Below are 19,801 nucleotides of genomic sequence, written 5' to 3' on the forward strand. Positions count from 1 at the left end.
AGACAGAAGGGTAGGGGCTTACATAAAATAAAATAGATCCTTCTTCTTACACACCAAGGTTATCAGATGAATGTACAATACAAAAATGAAAGCCTTAGACACTCTTACAACCTTGCCAACATTATCCATTATATACAGTATGTCCTGCTTTACGAAAAGTACCCAGAAAACAAATGAGGAACAATTGACTTGAGGAGGGAAATTGTTATGCTCCTTCATACCCATTATGGCTTACAGATTTTCTGAATATGTTGCCAATCTTGAACATTTGTTCACTCTGTAATTATGCAGACTTTGACGCTCAAGTCATCTCATCAAGTATGAATGTGATCATTTTTGAGTGGGTCTGTCTGTTCACTTGTTTGTTAAATGGCTTGGTATTTGTGCAGAGAGTTTTGTATTTTAACATTTTCTGTTTTTTATTTAATTCTGGCACAAAATTCTATTATTTACCAAATCAACTTAATTCGTTTCAGATATCATTAATATGTCATGTGCTATCATCTAACCTTTTGAAAAACTTGCTTACTGTATATATATTTCGTAGAATTCCTTTTCAGCTTTAAAATCTCCAAAAAAGAACAGCTTTAAGATTTACTGTATATACTGTATATACAGTAATATAAAAATATTTCCCTAACATTTCTCATCTAAAGTCCAAGAAACAGTCATCTTTATTAGGAATGTAGTTTGAACCACAAACTTAACTTAATTTAACTCACTAAACTTACTGCGTTATTGTGTTGATGGCATCTAAATACAACAACCTTTTCATCTTAAAATGTTTTAGGTATTTAATGTTGCCCATAAGATTCCCTATTACTATTGCACTAGTTCTAAAAAAATGTAAATTAGTACATTTTTGCAAACAGTGTTTTTATTGCTCTGAAATTGTATGTTGAAGCGTAAAAAAAACCCCATCCCCATTCACAAAACCATTTTATTTCCTCCTTTGAAAAATAAATACACATCAAATAAAAATAAGAAATCAGGTCTCATAATGAGTAGCATGTCTATATTGTCCATATTTTTCCTATCTTCAGTCTATTTATGTCTTCAACATCTTTTACCTTCAACATTTTGTGCTACATCATAAAAGTTGACAAGTTCTAATAAAAAGACTTATTGAAGTAGATGAGTGCCTAACGCATCTTATTATTTTCACCAATTTTAACTGGACAGCACCTCGACAATCTGGGGAATATATTCTTCTTTGCTCCGTTTGCCATCTCAACAGGGTGGACACCAGCCCTGAAGAATGCTTTCATATTTCATTTATCCTCTCTATTAACTCTAACTAAAATAAAATCTAAAATTATGAATCTGCAAACTGAATGTAAATTCTCAATGGCTATCAAGTACATGTTATTGCTGTTCCATGTTAACAATTCAAAACTTGTGATCACATAACCAAAGGTTATTTTTTCTGTACATTTTCTGGATGTATTTTCAGAACTTCTCTTATAAAAATATCGGCATACAGTACTGAAGCAAATATATTTGTTTCAAATTGCTTTAGTCAACCCTAATGAGAGACTTAAATACAGTAAATCAATTTTTTTAATTTAAGTGATTAATGTATTTCACTATTTGTTTGCTAGTTAAGATGATTAAAAAGGTTAATTAGCACTAAATACTACACATGCTCATTTATACTGAATGAAACTTTCATCCATCCATTTTCCAACTGCTTTATCTAATACAGGGTTGTGGAGGGGTCAGAGCGAAGGGGGGACACCCAGGACAGCCTGCCAGTTCATTGTAAGAAAAATACACATTCACTACGTATCAGACTGAAGGAGGAAACGTGAGCACCTGGAGGAAACCCAAGCACACACCGAGAACAAGCAACTACCATGAAACTTTATTTCACTTTTGAATGTAAATTTAAGCAGCAAGTGTATGTTTTAATTCAGAACTAATACCACTATCTCAACAGGTCTAATTAACACCAGTAATAAAATAGTAAGAAGTAAAACGACTTCACCACTCTAAGCACTGGTGTCATAGATATAAAGAAAACCCAGTTAAACCGAGCTTCAGTGTCAGGAACACAGGATGGCTAAAATTGTAGTGATACATAAAATACACATTTATGCCTACATCTCATACCTATCAAAAAACAACAACAAAAGCAGGGTTGAGGCATTGCCTTATCAGTTGCAGGAATGCTGGGCAGTACAATGAATTCTGTTTAGTGAAAACGAACTCAGGCTGACCTTACTGTTTGTATCAATTTTGTATGAGGTCCCTTAATCAAAATGAGTCTGACAGCACTGCTGCTGCACATTTTTTTCTCTGAAAGCCTTTCACCTTTATTACACCTATCCACTCCCCTGTTCCCCAGTGACCATCTAGCTTTCTGTGTGCTAATAGCTTTAGCAGCAGAATGGCTACTTCTCCAACATTCCTTTACCACAGAAGACGAAAACCACAGTAAATACTGTATACCAGAAACAAAATAACAAGAAGAAACATCAAAGAGCAACAAAAGATACAATCACTATGCATACTACCCAATTACATAGAGATGTACTCACATTAAGCAAGAATTGTTCAATCACAGGGTACTCCAGGTAAAAATATGAAGAGCTATAATTGGAGACTATGAAACCTCCTTTGTGCCATTAGTAACATTTAAAAGTAGTATGTTAAAAATTGACTTAGCTGCTGACAATAACAATTTGTCAATACCTATTATGTATTCAATTGGAATTGAGCAATTTTAATCTAAAAAATAGCGAGACAAGTACAATTGCCTCCTTTAATATATACAGTAGTAATATACAATGTATACTGTATATATACTCTAGCTGTTTATTTCAATATGATTTGTATCATCTAGTTTCTCCTAAATGCAGTATCTCTTGACATACACATATTCTCATTTAACCACACATAAAACATCTCAATTTTAATTCTGCAAAAGTAATTAAAAGTATACATATGTGCTGAAAGTGACAAACACAATATCTTTACTTAAGTTAATTAAGGATGTATCTAACTACTGTACTCTGTGCAGTTTTGATTGAATGCAGAACAACAAGAGCAGCTAATTGGCATCAGCAGAGACAAAGCTGTTGTAATTTCTTTTAAATGTAGATTTCTGGGAATATAATTAAGAGCTCAAACATCCCTTTGCACAAACAGGCACAAGTAAATCAAGAGGATTGCTTTGTATAATTAGGATAGGTGTTCAGACTGTTGTAGCTGTATATGAATTGAGGTCTAAGGTTTTTGAACTCTATATTAAAGAAATGGCATAGTTATGTTTTTCCCTTTTTAAAGATTTCTGTCCTAGTGCAGTAATTTCAACATGTGGATTTACTTACCGGTGAGTGCTCCCTAACTAAACTCTAATCCTGCCCTTTTCTAGTTGTTCGGATAAACTTGTCAAGTTATTGTAGGATTCCTAGTCCACAGGGTCTGGAATAATGGCAAATGTGAGCCCATAGATACACTGCTTACTTCAAAGCTCACCCATATAACTCATGCATTCCATTTATCATCCACAACACAGAGCTGTTCATTGCTTCAAGCTTCTTTCTACCACTTAAGTACAGTATCTGAACTTTAGAAACCAGCAACTCCCTGCACTGGTATCCTAGTTTGTTTGCCTTGAGGTAGGGCAATCCATTAGTCATGGACTTTCAGAGATATCCCCCTACAAAAATCAATTTAGGTTCAATGTTTTTTTTTATGTCCCCTGAGTACTGAATACTAAGGGACCCAGTCAGCTCTAAAGAAACAAATATGCCTCAGTGTGCTATGCATCCCCTTCTTGTTCTCAGCTGTTCTTATCCTCCAACATTTACACTGAAAATAACTTTAAACTAAAAAAGGAGAGCAAAGTTTGATTGAATCACAAACTTCTATTTATTAATTTGCCTTCTAAATCTGTTGAGAATGTCTTCTTAGTAAAATGTCTCACAACTCAGTTCCTCATAAAAGTTGGAGAATGAAAACATGTTTTGGCCATTTATACAGGAATTAGAAATGCATTCATCTCAACAGGACAAGAATGTATTACTAATGCAATCTTCCTCTGTTGTCCTCAAGGTTTCTCTTTAAAAATGCATATATACAATATGTATACTAAGCTTGCTTAGTTGCTTAGAAATAAAAATCAGAATCTCGATTTGTGTTAGCACATTAATAAAAAGTCAATGTTTTGGGAAGAGTGTAATACCTTCTCTACATCCACTGCTGGGAGAGAGTGGAAAGCAATTTGAATTTGCCTCTGTTGGTTTCTATGAACCCTGGCGCTATAACAAGGCAATTTATTTTGTGGCTCTGATGCTTTGCATTTGTATTACCAATGGAGAGAAATTGTTGTAGCCCCTTTTCACTTGGGAAAGAGTACAAATAAATGAGGGCTCTGGTTGTTCTGATCAGCACAATGTTTTTGTTTTGTAAAAAAAAAAGCGGTTGCACTTTAGTCATCTTAAGAAAAATACTTTTTGTTACCAAAACAATATTATTTCACTAGGAATAACAATACCCAAGAATAAAGTGTCCTGAAGGGATTATAGAGTTTTCAGTGAAAATTTGCCTTAAGCTGCTTGGCTGAGGGCTAACCTGCTGGCCACAGGACAAGGAGGCCAGGACCCCATGCAGGGTGAGGAGTGACCAAGGGGCTGCTGCAAAGGTGGAGAGGTGGGATGCAAAAGACAAACACGAGGGACAAAAGGCATGGTGGTATGGCGTATAACATTGGTGCTTCACATCTCTTGGATTCGGGGTAGAAGCCTGGCTTTAGAGACATTATGTGTGGAGTTTGCATGCTCTTCCCACAGTCAGGTGCTCTGGTTACTTTCCCTGCTTCAAACCAAGCTATGTTAATTAGCATCTATAAGAATGTGTGCCTTGCATGTTTTTTTCCTGTCTGTGATAAATGCTACCTTGCATCATTGTATCCTTTTGTTGGGCTTCAGCTTACCACATCTCAGTTTTGGACTAAGCAATTGTTGAAAAAGGATTCATTAAAAAAAGAGAATAGCAAGAAATCAATTTTGTAAACTATGTACAGCATGAATTATCTGACCTCTCCTTAGTAAAAACATGTAAACACATATTTTGGATAAATAAAAATCTGAGAATAAAAATATTAAAGGAAGTTACATAATGAAACATGAGGGAATAACAATTTATAACAATTCAATATTCCACATCTGTGACTATTCACACATTTCTTTAGAAAAGAAACATTTATGACAAACATGTCAATATTCTACAACAATGTGTCTTAAAATGTCCTTTTTTTCTTTGTCTAAACATGCATTCAAAGATCTATTACAGCGCTTTAAATTGTAACAAATTTACACAATTATTTACACTTAATGGTGATGATGATTGTTGTTTAGATAGGGGCAGTAAACTATTATGAGCAGTCCTAAGTTGTTGCTTAAGCTGATTTTAACATTTACATTTAATTTGTTAAATTCAAAAGCATGTTTTTACTATTTTTGTTTAAAAATGATGCTACAACATGACATTCATTTCTGAATCACTCTGCTAAGAAAGCGAGCAAAAAAGAAACAGCATTTCGGCTGTTGCTTTAAGGGCATGTTTTCAGAACAGGCACATTACAGGAAATGTAAGCGTTTAACAGAATGTCACTCACAAGGTTATTACTTCTTTCAGATGCTTGCTTTGCATTTACACGCTGCTGACCAAGCTAAGCTACACAATCTCTTAAAAATTTCCCTAACCTTTATTTCTGGGCAGGCTGTGCCTGGGGGTCCATTTTATTGTGCAAGTGAAAAAAAACCTGCATCCCTAATGTAAATTTGTCACATTATGGTCTCCCCCTGAAAGTTTGTCTTCTCTTGACTTCATTATGGACCTTGTGTGCTTCAGTGGGAGTAATATAAACAGGCTCCACAGGTTAGATGCAATTTTCTTACAAGTAAGCTCAATATAAAAATTGAAAGAATAAATCTTACATTTAACATTACAGCATATTATGGCACTTATTAATGAATACAAAGATAACACCTTGTAGGCAGGTCTTAAAAGCCAAGCAAGGTTAGTACTGGATTGGACGACCTTTAGGGAAAATCAGGTTGTTGTAAGTAGTGTAGGTGGACCAGTAGGTGGTGCTCCTCCTTCTGTAATTTCCAAACCAATGCCCCAGTTTGATGAGAGGGGAAGCAGCACTGTTGGAAGTGTAGTCTTTTAGATTAGATGTTGAACCAAGTTTCTGGCTGCCGGCTCATTACAGACACTGTTCAATACTGCTGTCCTGGCTGAATTCCACTTTGGGCTTCTACAGTCAGGTCTCCTTAAATGTCCTCTTAACTCATTTCTCCTGATTTTGATCTGCAGAGTAGTTGGGATTGTCAGTGCAGAATGACTGCCATGCTTCACCCAGCTGGGTGCTGCACTTCAGTGGATGCAAATGCAAACAGGTGCTATTGATACATTCTTCTTAACGTTATTATTCAAAAAGGGAGACAGTAACAGGTTCTTGTAACGAACAGTTCTTTCCGGACCCTATGCGGACGACACAGTCCGACGGAGTGGGGAAACACTGGGGAAATGTCATGCAGGAAAACGGGGCAGAAGACAGGGGGCGTGTCCAAGGTGCGCTGGTGCACGGGGGAGGTGTGGCCGAGGCGAACGATCCAAGAGTAATCCATAGAGTATCCAAAACGCAAGGGTAAGTCCAAAACCAGGAGATCCATCCGACGAAGGAATTAAAAACCACGAAGGCCGGGTCGGAACCGGCGGACGGGGAACAGGAACGGGAACCGAGGTTAAAACCTTAACGGGACCAGGCGCTTCCTGGTCCCGGACTCGCACGATATGGAAATCAGAGCCGAGCCCGGATGAGCGTCAGCGCCTGGCTTTTAAGGGGGAACGGGAATAGGGATCAGGTGCAAACAATAGGAGGGAACGAGGAAGAGCTGGAGCTCCCTTAAGAGGAGGGGTTAGCGATCGTGACAGTACGCCCCTCCTTTTCAGGGCGGCTCCGAAGCCCTAAGGAAAAAAAAAGGGGAGAGAAAAAAAAACAGATGGAATCCAGGCTGCCAGGGTGCCGTCCGCGGGGTCCAGTTGTAGGCTCTGCATTCTGTAACGAACAGTTCTTTCCGGACCCTATGCGGACGACACAGTCCGACGGAGTGGGGAAACACTGGGGAAATGTCATGCAGGAAAACGGGGCAGAAGACAGGGGGCGTGTCCAAGGTGCGCTGGTGCACGGGGGAGGTGTGGCCGAGGCGAACGATCCAAGAGTAATCCATAGAGTATCCAAAACGCAAGGGTAAGTCCAAAACCAGGAGATCCATCCGACGAAGGAATTAAAAACCACGAAGGCCGGGTCGGAACCGGCGGACGGGGAACAGGAACGGGAACCGAGGTTAAAACCTTAACGGGACCAGGCGCTTCCTGGTCCCGGACTCGCACGATATGGAAATCAGAGCCGAGCCCGGATGAGCGTCAGCGCCTGGCTTTTAAGGGGGAACGGGAATAGGGATCAGGTGCAAACAATAGGAGGGAACGAGGAAGAGCTGGAGCTCCCTTAAGAGGAGGGGTTAGCGATCGTGACAGTTCTCTTCTCTTAGGCAGAAGAAAAAAGGGCTGGAAAGCACTTGAAGGAGAAATACACAGCCATGAAAAAGTCTTCATGCATATTTAAGACCAGCATCGTTTACAAACAAAGATCTACTGTAAGCTTTCACACATTTTAAGTTACTGGGCATCAGAGGTGAGCTGATTGCAAATTCAGGTCACAGAATTCCTTGACCGTGGCTTATCAGGCAAAGACCAGAATCTCTATTTGCCAGCATAGTTGAAACAAAGTGAAATACATTTTAGTTGATGTACCTGTATTTGCCAAACTCAAAGTTAAAGTGACGTACACTAGAATTGTTTTTCTTTCTATAAAGCAGTAAAATTGAAAGTTATCGGTACATACCTGTATTGTGGAGCAGGGTTCCCCTTGGCCTCGCAGGTCAAGGTTGCCTCCTGTTCTGGTAAATCAATAGGGAGAATGAGGTTGCTTGGTTCATTCACCCAGCTTGGTCCATTGAATACTCTGTCTTCTGTACAGAACAAAAACATACAAAACAAAATTGTTTGCATGCAGTGCTGTGTTAGATAATTCTCAATGTTTTTAACATACTGTATGTACTAACTTAAAAGAGACTACGTATCGAGACAGGTAATTCTGGCTAAGCTGCAATTTATATCAGGATTACACAGATAATGTTTTTTAGCACACAAATATGCATGTTAAAAGACTGGTTGGATTGGAATTAACATGAATAACCAGCATTTTTCAGCATAAAATGATCTCCGTGGGTCTCCTTTTACATAGTCCATTATGTCCTTCATTAGTGCATGAACATTGAAAGCATGTTTACCTGCCTGGAAGTAAAGGGCATTTATCTGGCTTTAGAGACAAGCCACTCTTTTTTTTCTTTGAGAAATATGTCTATCTCCTTTTGTGTAGACGCTTAAGAACATTAACCAGAATCACATCTGGAACAACTGATAATGAAATCAAGCATGACACCAGGGAGGTGTTTTTTTGCAGGAAGAGAAACCACAATGCAATGTTTCAATGAAACTGAAAATAACTTAATTTAGATTCAACAAGATCCATATCTTTTCTTATATGTTCCAATAACAATGCAACAGGAAACAGAATAGGTAGACAGTGATTGGATGAAGAGTTCATTAAAATGTATGCATTATAAGATGTATAAACAGTATATACTTTCAGATAATTAAAAAATGAAGACGTATGATACAGTTTTTGCTAGGAAAAATGTCAAGTGATTTTCACAATATCAATATACACAGAGTTTAAGAAATGCTTTGTTGTAGAGCCCACAGGCTTCCATTGCAGTATTTCAAACTTCTTCCAAGTAAGCTTTTCATAATATGATATTACAGAATAGTAGAGAAACAAAAACAGATATACTTATAAATGTATATGAGATATACTATGAGTATCATGTGGTCATGTACTGCACAGTATACTGTACACAGTATACTGTATGATATATACGGCTTCTCCTGCTATGAGTCTTTAATGCAGATATTATACTTACAGTATAATGCAGAATGCTGAAATTATTAAGTAAATACATGTTTGAAAAAAAGTTAAATTTCTGACAACTTTTTGATAAAAGGAAATTTAACAAGTTGCATAATGTTTGCAGAAAAAGAAGTCACATTTTGGTGTCAAAAAATAAAAATAAATCAGTTGAAATTGCTTTTGATTTTTCTGGGCGAATGTGAGCTGTTTCCGAATTTGTAGAAACTTCACTTCACATTGCAAGTTATTTTCATACTGACTGAACCCTTCAACTGAATCTTATACAACACAGAGAAATATTACTGTGACATCACCTAATATCCTTGCTTCTTGTGTCCCTGTTTTTCACAAGTGGGATTACATTTTACATTAAAACATTGTGTGTGAAGTGAATTATATGTGAGGAAAATATAATTATACAAATTACTTTTAAGGCCTGGTCATATAATGATGCATCATGAATGTACTCTAAACACATCTTTCCCAAAACAGTGGAGATGAAGTGCTTTCCTGCTCAATTACCCCCTTTTATATAAATACTGCATATATAAATGACCGATAAATCACTCAGCACTTCAAAAACCCGAGGGTATGCAGAAAATAATGTGCAAAGCACTAAAGGTCACAAGGAGTTTGGTTTCAATAAAATCAGTTAGCACCTTGAACGTGGACTGTACTGTAAATGACCAGGTATCCATATCCCTCTAGAACTGGAGCACTGGAGGAGACAATTAGAATGTCATGCAGTCAATATAACTGGGACTATGAAGTAACTGAGCTTTATTCTCTTCATCAGAAAGTCAATGCTAGTATACTCCAAAAAGCAATTTGCTTTATACAAACATAAAATTTGCGCATATACTCTAAGAACAGCACCTGATCATCATCGTCATCATCATCATCACCATTACAGTATGTGCTCTGATGTGTGAAAGAGACAGATTCCTGCTAGAACATACATGTATTATGTTATTGATCTGGAATGAGCTTATGATGCAGTAAAGGTCATTAAAAAATACAAATTCCATATTTTTTCAATACAGAACTTTGTTTTCATGTGCACTGTATACTCTGATTTATCAGGTACTTTTTCTTTGTATATAAACACATCACGCAGACCTAATTTTAATTTAAAAAATCATCTGCATTTTCATGCTATACTGTACATTTCATTATAGTATGTCCATTCAGTACAAAATCATAGGACAACATGCACTGCAAATCCATTAGCATTTTAAATGACAGCAAATTCAAACAAAATAATTCAATAGGTTAAAAGGTTCATTCTTTGCAAAGTATATGAAAGAATGCAGCATAAATTCCCTTTCCTCTAAAGCAAAGGGAAAAATTAATTATTATTGTTAAAAAGCGTTAAGCATTTGTATACTTGAGTCGTAGAAGGTCATTGTTTGCATAAAATACAAGCACTGAATACTAAGATTTTGTGCAGTAATGGGCTGACAGGTATGACTTTGCACACTGAGAAAAAAAAATATTTCCCCATTAAAATTACTAGGTGTATTTTCTACATTATGTTGCCTGGGTATCCAATATCTAGATTTAAAATATACCTCCAAGAGTGCAGGAAAGTTTTAAGGAAATTGTATTTCTTTTGTTAGACTACAGTTTATCAGCTTTGGCCTCATTACCTGACAATGGCAGGTAATCATCATCATGTTACAACTCATGGACACCCTCCAACAGACCTATCACTCACGCTTTCTATTCGATCATTATTTGATGTGGGATTTCTTTTCTCATTCCAACATCTCTGGAATGGGAATTCCAGTAAGATAAACACTGAATGTACCCTATGCTCTCTTCAGTTCCAAACACCAAGTAGAAAACTTCAATTAATTCTTACACCTATTATGCATGACCTGCTTCTGTTTGAGCACATTCATTATTACCATTTATGTTTTGATGCTCAGTGTTGTCACTATTCTTCATTAGAAATAAGTCGCTGTTATATCTCACCTACGATAAGACAAATGAGTAGTTTATTTTTTTTCCTCACAAGTTCTTTGATTAAAAACACTAAATTGCTTCACGTTGTGACCACAGACTTTCTCAAGGTGAAACAGAACAGTTATGTCCCCTAAGAGAGCATAACGTTCCTAAGACAACATCAGTAAGAAATGCACTTAAAAAGGCAAAACCCAGTGGAAAATATTTAAGGTATGACAATATGTTTGACAAAACCGCACTTACACATCTGCATTTATTTGTCAGACCCATTGTTCTAAATCCAAACTAATAATTTCCCTTTAAATCAAAGTCGAATAATTGACTGGAGTGAATGTCATTCGTTACAGGTAGTATATCATTCTCAGAAAACAGTGACGAGAGAGAGAGAAAAAAGAGAAAGATTTCAGCATATTTCTCAGACAATGTTATAGTAGAGAAATGTTAAATATTCAGTGTCTTAGAACAGCTCAATTGCACATGTACTGTAGAAGCCTTTCATTAGTTACAGCTTCAACCATATCAATAAGTTATGTATTATAACTTTTATCTACCTTCAATCTTCATCTGAATTAATGCTGCTGTTGACATTGATTATATGTTTAGAAATTGACCAAGAGAAAAAAAACCAAAGAAATGACTATGGCTATTAACAATGGCACCCCAGTCCTCATTTACAGGAAAAAAAATATTGTATACAACTTAAGGGCACAAAATACTTTCCTGTCTTTACAGCTTTCTTTCTCAGGCAAAGCAAAAGTTATTTTTATTATTACTTTATGCCCTTTGTGCTTATAGGTAATGATAGATACCTTCTGCAGCACTTGAGTGTACTTTGAAGTAGTGTCAAATTATACCTTTAGATCTAATAAGAATGGTGTTCAGCAGCTACATGATTTATAACATCCTTAGGTCAAAAGGCCTTTGATTGCAGCACTCCCTTTTCCACTAACTCATTCTCTTCATCTTTAAGCTACAAATGTTTAGCATATAAGTTGGAAGCTGTTTGCTCTTGAATGCTAAAATCTTTTTTTTAACAATTTTCTAAACCCTCGTGGAAAATTTCAGTTTTCTGTCTGTGTGCAGGTCTGAAAGATTCACTACTTTATATATTATAATTGATTTATTGATTCCGTGGGATTTATTTTGACAGTTTTGTAAAAAGTGATCTGAAAAATGTGTATCTTAGAGTTAATGTACTATGTAATTGTTTGACATAATTGCATACTAAATGTTATTTCAAAACCTATCTATTTTATATGGATGGATAGGCCTTTCTATCATTGATCTAACATTTCTCAATTTTGGTGTTGTAATTGAGGAATTAATTGAAAGGGATCACGTTTGTAAACATATAATCTGAAAAATGTGATTGTGAAATGAAATGAATCACATAAGCTGTTTGACAACTAAATAACTTACTTTTATATACGTTAATTAAAAACAAAGGTTAGTTTCAAACCTAAACTTATCAGTAAACTCATCAGATTATTTGTCAATATTAACATTGAAATTTCGTTTTTAATTTGTAGCTCTTTACCTTTATCTTTATCTGGCATGAATTTTTACTGTTAAGATCTTCTGCTAAAATAGGCATGGTTTAACTATGGGACAGTATGAAAAAATGTAATTGTCTGAAATCGTGATCCATGGCGAAAGGAATAATACACATAAAATTAAATCTTTACATATCATGTTGGACCTTTAAAATACCATAACACTTTAAAAGGTCATGGTTAATGGAATAAAATGAACATTTCAGTTTTCTCTGTTTTAGAAATATTGTGAAATTTTACGCTGGCCCAGAAGGGTAATCAAACTCCGTAAAGTCTCAGTTAAGGGCTAAAATAAGCACTAATGACAAGGGCACTTTGTTTGTTCTTCTCAGTTATGATTTTAACATAATCATACAGTAATTACTGTACAATGCATTACATATTTCTGAAAAATGTGTAGAAGGAAATTAATGCATATAACATTAACAAAGGATCTCGATTTCAGTTAAACAACTGGCTTTTATAAATTCAGTCCTATCAGCGACTGGCCAAATCATTGTCACTTGTGAAACTGTTCTATTTAACTTCAATAAGATTCTTTCAGCTAATGTGATTAGATTATGGATCAGTCATCCATATTGAACTAAACAACTATCCGGTTTCAAACTTGCAAAACATATCCAACATAGTAAAAAAAAATGCAAGAAATAAGAAATTAATTTAAAACTGTACAATTAAACATCAGAATAAGTGTGCATTGTATGTTTTTGAAAATAATGACTTCCTTGTGCTGGTCATTTGGAAATTGCATTATACTCTTAAAATAAAATAATATTGCAAAGGAATCAGTTTTAAATAAAAAGAAGTAGTAAGACATTTTACCTGCAAGGCAGCCAATGATTGATAGCAGGAAAAGTCGTTTCCATAGTAACATCATCTTCAGTTGCCAAGGGCAAAGAAGACTCTCATCCAATCGCTTGTGAATAGAACACTTTTCCCTTGAATGCAAGACCCTTAATCTGAAAAAAAGTAATTATAGAAAAAATTAATAGTAAGCCATCTAGTGCCAGATACACTAAGCATTTACTCTTGCAAACTTTGAATTATATTATATTATATTATAAATATTATTTATCTTTATTTAACCCATTTTCATGTAATAAAAGGTGTTTAAAAAGGCAATGTGTGAGAGAGATAAAAAAGGAAATGACCCACTTTCACAACAGAAACTATATCAACAAGTTAACACTAACACAAAAAATTATATTTTAGAATTCCAATACACTGTTGTGCTGTAAATAGCCCGCTTTCCTGAATTAATTTTCTCTCAGTTGCTATTTTTGCTATTTTTGCCTGCGCATGAGTAGCAGGTGGCCACATGTTTTCCATCCCATTGTCATTTGGAATGTGATTTGCATTTACATATGAAGGAAAGACCTTTAATAGATGAGAAGTGAACTAAAATGCAATACTAAATACACCTAACAGCAAAGGTTATGTTAATCTGGCAGTTATCCTGCATACAAAATTGTTATGTTTTGTCTTTCATTCCAAACAAAATGCATCCATAGAAGCTACCAATTTGTGAGAAAAAATCTCAGATTATATGTATATTCTTCTATTTCATTATATGAATAATGAATGATAATCATGTATTTTTTTCTGTTTTAGGATGTTTTGAGATGTACAGTGCCTTGCGAAAGTATTCGGCCCCCTTGAACCTTTCAACCTTTTGCCACATTTCAGGCTTCAAACATAAAGATATAAATTTTTTATTTTATGTGAAGAATCACCAACAAGTGGGACACAATTGTGAAGTGGAACGAAATCTATTGGATTTTTGAAACTTTTTTAACTAATAAAAAAATGAAAAGTGGGGCGTGCAAAATTATTCGGCCCCCTTGCGTTAATACTTTGTAGAGCCACCTTTTGCTGCGATTACAGCTGCAAGTCGCTTGGGGTATGTCTCTATCAGTTTTGCACATCGAGAGACTGAAATTCTTGCCCATTCTTCCTTGCAAAACAGCTCGAGCTCAGTGAGGTTGGATGGAGAGCGTTTGTGAACAGCAGTTTTCAGCTCTTTCCACAGATTCTCGATTGGATTCAGGTCTGGACTTTGACTTGGCCATTCAAACACCTGGATACGTTTATTTGTGAACCATTCCTTTGTAGATTTTGCTGTATGTTTGGGATCATTGTCTTGTTGGAAGATAAATCTCCGTCCCAGTTTCAGGTCTTTTGCAGACTCCAACAGGTTTTCATCCAGAATGGTCCTGTATTTGGCTGCATCCATCTTCCCCTCAATTTTAACCATCTTCCCTGTCCCTGCTGAAGAAAAGCAGGCCCAAACCATGATGCTGCCACCACCATGTTTGACAGTGGGGATGGTGTGTTGAGGGTGATGAGCTGTGTTGCTTTTACGCCAAACATATCGTTTTGCATTGTGGCCAAAAAGTTCGATTTTGGTTTCATCTGACCAGAGCACCTTCTTCCACATGTTTGGGGTGTCTCCCAGGTGGCTTGTGGCAAACTTTAGACGAGACTTTTTATGGATATCTTTGAGAAATGGCTTTCTTCTTGCCACTCTTCCATAAAGGCCAGATTTGTGCAGTGTAAGACTGATTGTTGTCCTATGGACAGACTCTCCCACCTCAGCTGTAGTTCTCTGCAGTTCATCCAGAGTGATCATGGGCCTCTTGGCTGCATCTCTGATCAGTCTTCTCCTTGTCTGAGCTGAAAGTTTAGAGGGACGGCCAGGTCTTTGCAGTGGTCTGATACTCCTTCCATTTCAAGATGATCGCTTGCACAGTGCTCCTTGGGATGTTTGCAGCTTGGGAAATCTTTTTGTATCCAAATCCGGCTTTAAACTTCTCCACAACAGTATTACGGACCTGCCTGGTGTGTTCCTTGGTCTTCATGATGCTCTCTGCGCTTTCAACAAAACCTTGAGACTATCACAGAGCAGGTGCATTTATACAGAGACTTGATTACACACAGGTGGATTCTATTTATCACCATCAGTCATTTAGGACAACATTGGATCATTCAGAGATCCTCGCTGAACTTCTGGAGTGAGTTTGCTGCACTGAAAGTAAAGGGGCCGAATAATTTTGCACGCCCCACTTTTCATTTTTTTATTAGTTAAAAAAGTTTCAAAAATCCAATAGATTTCGTTCCACTTCACAATTGTGTCCCACTTGTTGGTGATTCTTCACATAAAATAAAAAATTTATATCTTTATGTTTGAAGCCTGAAATGTGGCAAAAGGTTGAAAAGTTCAAGGGGGCCGAATACTTTCGCAAGGCACTGTACAAGTATTTATTTTATACATAAAAAACTAAAAATATATTACTAATACAGAAAGGATGTGGAACAGGCACACAATCCTCTGAATGGGATGTGAATTTGCTACCGCCTTCCTATTTCTGCTGTTAGTCCCACTGTGTAGTGTTAGCTACTATATGATTGGAGGAGCTGCTCTCACTGAAATTCCACTTGCTGGGAAGTTTTGCAAGCCTTAATTTTTTTCCCATTTTAAATTCTGTCAAGTAACAGCCTGCCAGGTTTCAAGATATCACCTTAAATAAAAAAAAAAAACAAAATAAACAGAGCAAAGGTCAAAAGAAGCCTGTTAGGAGAAATCTTCTGTCAGTGAAAACTTTCATCACTATCACCAACCAAAAGTAACAAAGTCAGAAAAGATGGCGACATTAAAACTGATTGAAAGATTAATAAAAATGTAATACCATATTTTACAATAACACAATGCCAGAAAGAAATTGCATTGATTTATACATAACATGCCACTCTGAAGAACATGAACAGTAAGAAAACCAAATGGTATTGATATGGACACCAATAGCTACTGTTCTAAGCCTCTTGAATAGACCCAGTTGCAAAAATAAAAGAGAGTATAAACTAGAACACTAATTTTCTATTCACATTTGCCAGCAACTTGTTACGGTACTGACATCCAACCACCGGAGGGCGCATACACCCTTATGCCTTGCTTCACCTATTCTGGTATGGCGTGGGTTAACCAGGTCCCTTTAACCCATGACCACACCTCCCTCCCTCTCTATTTAAGCCCAGCCATCTGCATCCACCTTTGCTCAGTATTGGGTTGTACCTCTTGGTATACACTTCAGAGCCTTCTTTTGTGATTCAGCCTGTCTCCTGTTTTTTTGGACTTCTGCACTGCCTACTTGTACTTGCCTTTTGGGTTTTGACTGTGGTCTTGATGAATTGAGTGCTTTCCTGGTTTTTGGACACCATGTTATTCCTTTGAGTACGATTCCTGATAACCACTTTACGGCTTCCCGGTCTTCGTCACACTCGCATACAGTATACCCGCTGAAATCAGCATAACACAGCTCTATCACCCTGCAACTCACAACTAACAACCCACTTAATATAAGTAGGTGTGAGTAGGTGTGAGCCTGGTCTGCACCTGGATGGGAGACCTCCTGGGAAAGCTAATGTTGCTGCAGGAAGAGGTGTTAGTAGGGCCATTATAGGGCACTCACCCCACGGTCTGTGCCCCAGTATAGAGACAGGGACATAACACAGAGGACCTGATTCTCTGTGGTCTTTCCAGGGCGTTTCTCGGAAAGAGTAGCGGTGTTATCCTTCATCCTTGCCAAAGTTCTCATTGTTCTTTATCAATCGGCTTCCTAATAATCCCCGTCTATGAATTGGCTTCATCACTCTGTTCGCCTCCTCACTGATAGCTGATACAGTACAGTATGTGGTGAGCGTTCTGGCTCTCTATGGCTGCCGCCGCATCATCCAGGTGGATGCTGCACATTGGTGGCGGTTGAGTGGAGTCCCGATTATCTGTAAAGCACTTTGAGAGGAGTGTCCATAAAAGTGTTAGAGTATATAAGTGTAAGGAATTATTATTAATTATATAATTATTTGCAGTCTTGTTAACTGTCAAAAATGCTAGTTCTGTAAACAATGTCTCTTCTGAACATTAGATGTTTTCTAATCTAATGTTCAATCTAATGTTCGCTCACCAATATTCTTGTTACTGCATTTAGGTTGACAGACAGTTCTTTTAAAAGGGCTTAGTAAAGTAGCATTTGGGGACAATGACTTACCACCCCCTCATTCATTTATAGGAGATCATGCATGATATTCGGGTTATGTACCAGTGAATGGATTGTGGTTTGCGCTCTGGTCTTGTAACTTTTTTGCAGTTTCATGGAACACATGCTGTCGTATTCTTGCACAAAGCAATGCCGTGACTCATTGATGTGAAATGCCCTGCTTTTTAAATACAATAGATGTAAATGTTATTCTGTTGGATAAAAAATATCAGCCAAATTAATAATAATAAAGGGTCCTGGGTTTGGAGTTAATATATTTTCGCTAAGTAGTCTCCACCACCTAAAAACTTGCAGGTTAAGACGGATTGACTTCTTTACCTTTTCTTCTTTAACACCTTTCTTATGCAGTCGCAAGGGGATTTCATACTTTGGGAATATGTACTGTAGCCTGTACAGTATTGGATATGCAACAATGGAGAAACAGAATCAGATGTGCTCAATGGACCAAAAGATTTCTCATCTGAAGACTCTCTGAAGTTCTAATAATTTTGGTCAAATAGTTAAGTAACCAAAGTATATTTTGTTTATCATTTTGTTAATGTTATTCTTGTTTCAGGAATTAAAAGCATTCCCATGTCTTCAAATAACTTGAAGTAATAATAACAACTTATATTTTAGTTCATGATCGTGATGATTGAGTTTTAAGTGGTGAAACAGCACTCAATAACAACATGCAGGAATAATGTATGCAGCTGAATACATTATTCCTTTTATAACTCTAATGTGTCTAATCTGTTTTTCTTTAACCAAACACCGAGTTTATTCATTTTATGGATGCACTTTGTTGATATGTCTGTGGTTTTCACTAGATCAAGAGCTGAATGTTTTTTAATTTTTCATTTTTTCAAGTGACAATTACTTAGAGCAGTGACATGACCATGGGTTACAAAACACATACATTGTAGATTAATTATCAGGGTGGGAATATTAATTAGGCCTCAGTGTTTCTCAACACAACAGTAGACAGCAGAACAACCTAAACAGATGATTAATTCCACTTCACATATACAGTATAAAGCCAAAGACAGCAGTCACGAACAGCTGTTTCATCAGTGTGGTATAAAAATCTTTGACCAGTGAAACTGGTTCATATACAGTACTGTATGCATCTAACAAGGTCCTTTCAGGATTATGGTGTGTATCTTTAATTGCTAAAATGTTGCATATACTGTAGTTCTTTAGCTTTAAATATGTTATGCCATGCCCACCCAAATGATATATTTCATTTTGTAATGAGATGTATTATTATTGTAGCTGTTTTTTTTTTAAATGATTTTTATCTTTAGGTTTAAAATGCCAATAAAATGCTGGCTTCTACGTAGATTTTATTTCAGTATTTTAGCTAGGACTGGGATGTCTTGACTGGGATTTGTTTTTACACCTCTTTCATAAATTAATTTTATTAATGCAGAAGAAGCATTTATTCTTTTTAGGATGGGTGTTTGTCATTATAATGCTCGTTTTTTCCAAACATGATAATTGAGATTGTTATGTTCTTGCATCTTCATATTCTCTAGGCTTGAACTTTAGCTTTTTTTGGTAAGGGAGAATAAGCTATTAGCTGCTTTTTAGCATTTGTTGCTCCCCAGGCATAAAACTTCGGAAGGGGTGAAGGATTTGGCTCAGCACAGTGATGTCAAATAATCTTTTCATATATTTGCTTAGATGAAATTGGATGAAAGTTTTATCCAGTTCACATGTCATGTTTATAGGTCTCCAAGTGACAGCTTTAATGTTCCTTAAGTTGAGAATTGATGAAAGACAGAAAGAATTCTGTAGAAAGAACCTATTAAATGCCATTGAAATTACAGTTTTGCCCTAGAAGTGGCAAAGAATACTTATGTGAGAATGTGAAAAGATTAGCGTTATATTTTTGTTAGGAAATAATTTCTAACAATGGCTGTACTAACCCATAAATGTCAGTGACCCAGATTTAGTGCCTAGAGGCATTTTTGGAGTCTATTAATTTTGACCAGAATGTCAGTATTTGCAGGGATTTTACACATAAGACGAAAAAGAGTTGCAGATACTGTATATCAGGTGATATAAGCAAAATAAAAAAGGCATCTCTATGGAATTGACCATAGTCACACAATATCCACCTACTATGACACCACTTCTGAAAATTGATTTATTTTTACTGAATATGTTAAATAGACAATAAATAAAAAATGTAACATGAT

The 19,801-nt window shown here is 36.4% G+C and overlaps 1 protein-coding gene across 2 annotated transcripts in view; it reads right to left on the reverse strand.

Moving 5' to 3' along the window:
* The window catches only part of LOC148661891 (contactin-3-like), a 79,540-nt gene that overhangs the window by 49,813 nt on the left and 9,926 nt on the right, over window positions 1–19,801 (reverse strand). For both annotated transcript variants that reach the window (XR_015939639.1, XM_088636346.1), the window contains exons 2-3: window positions 13,390–13,526; window positions 7,919–8,045 (exon numbers count right to left, since the gene is read on the reverse strand). Coding sequence is in view for 1 of the 2 variants with exons in the window: in XM_088636346.1 (XP_088492472.1) it covers window positions 7,919–8,045; window positions 13,390–13,444 (182 nt within the window). In the remaining variant the exon portion in view is untranslated. The remainder of the gene's footprint in view (window positions 1–7,918; window positions 8,046–13,389; window positions 13,527–19,801) is intronic.

The sequence above is a fragment of the Lepisosteus platostomus genome, chromosome 6 (assembly GCF_059453375.1).
Source record: "Lepisosteus platostomus isolate fLepPlt1 chromosome 6, fLepPlt1.hap1, whole genome shotgun sequence".
NCBI lineage: Eukaryota > Metazoa > Chordata > Actinopteri > Semionotiformes > Lepisosteidae > Lepisosteus > Lepisosteus platostomus.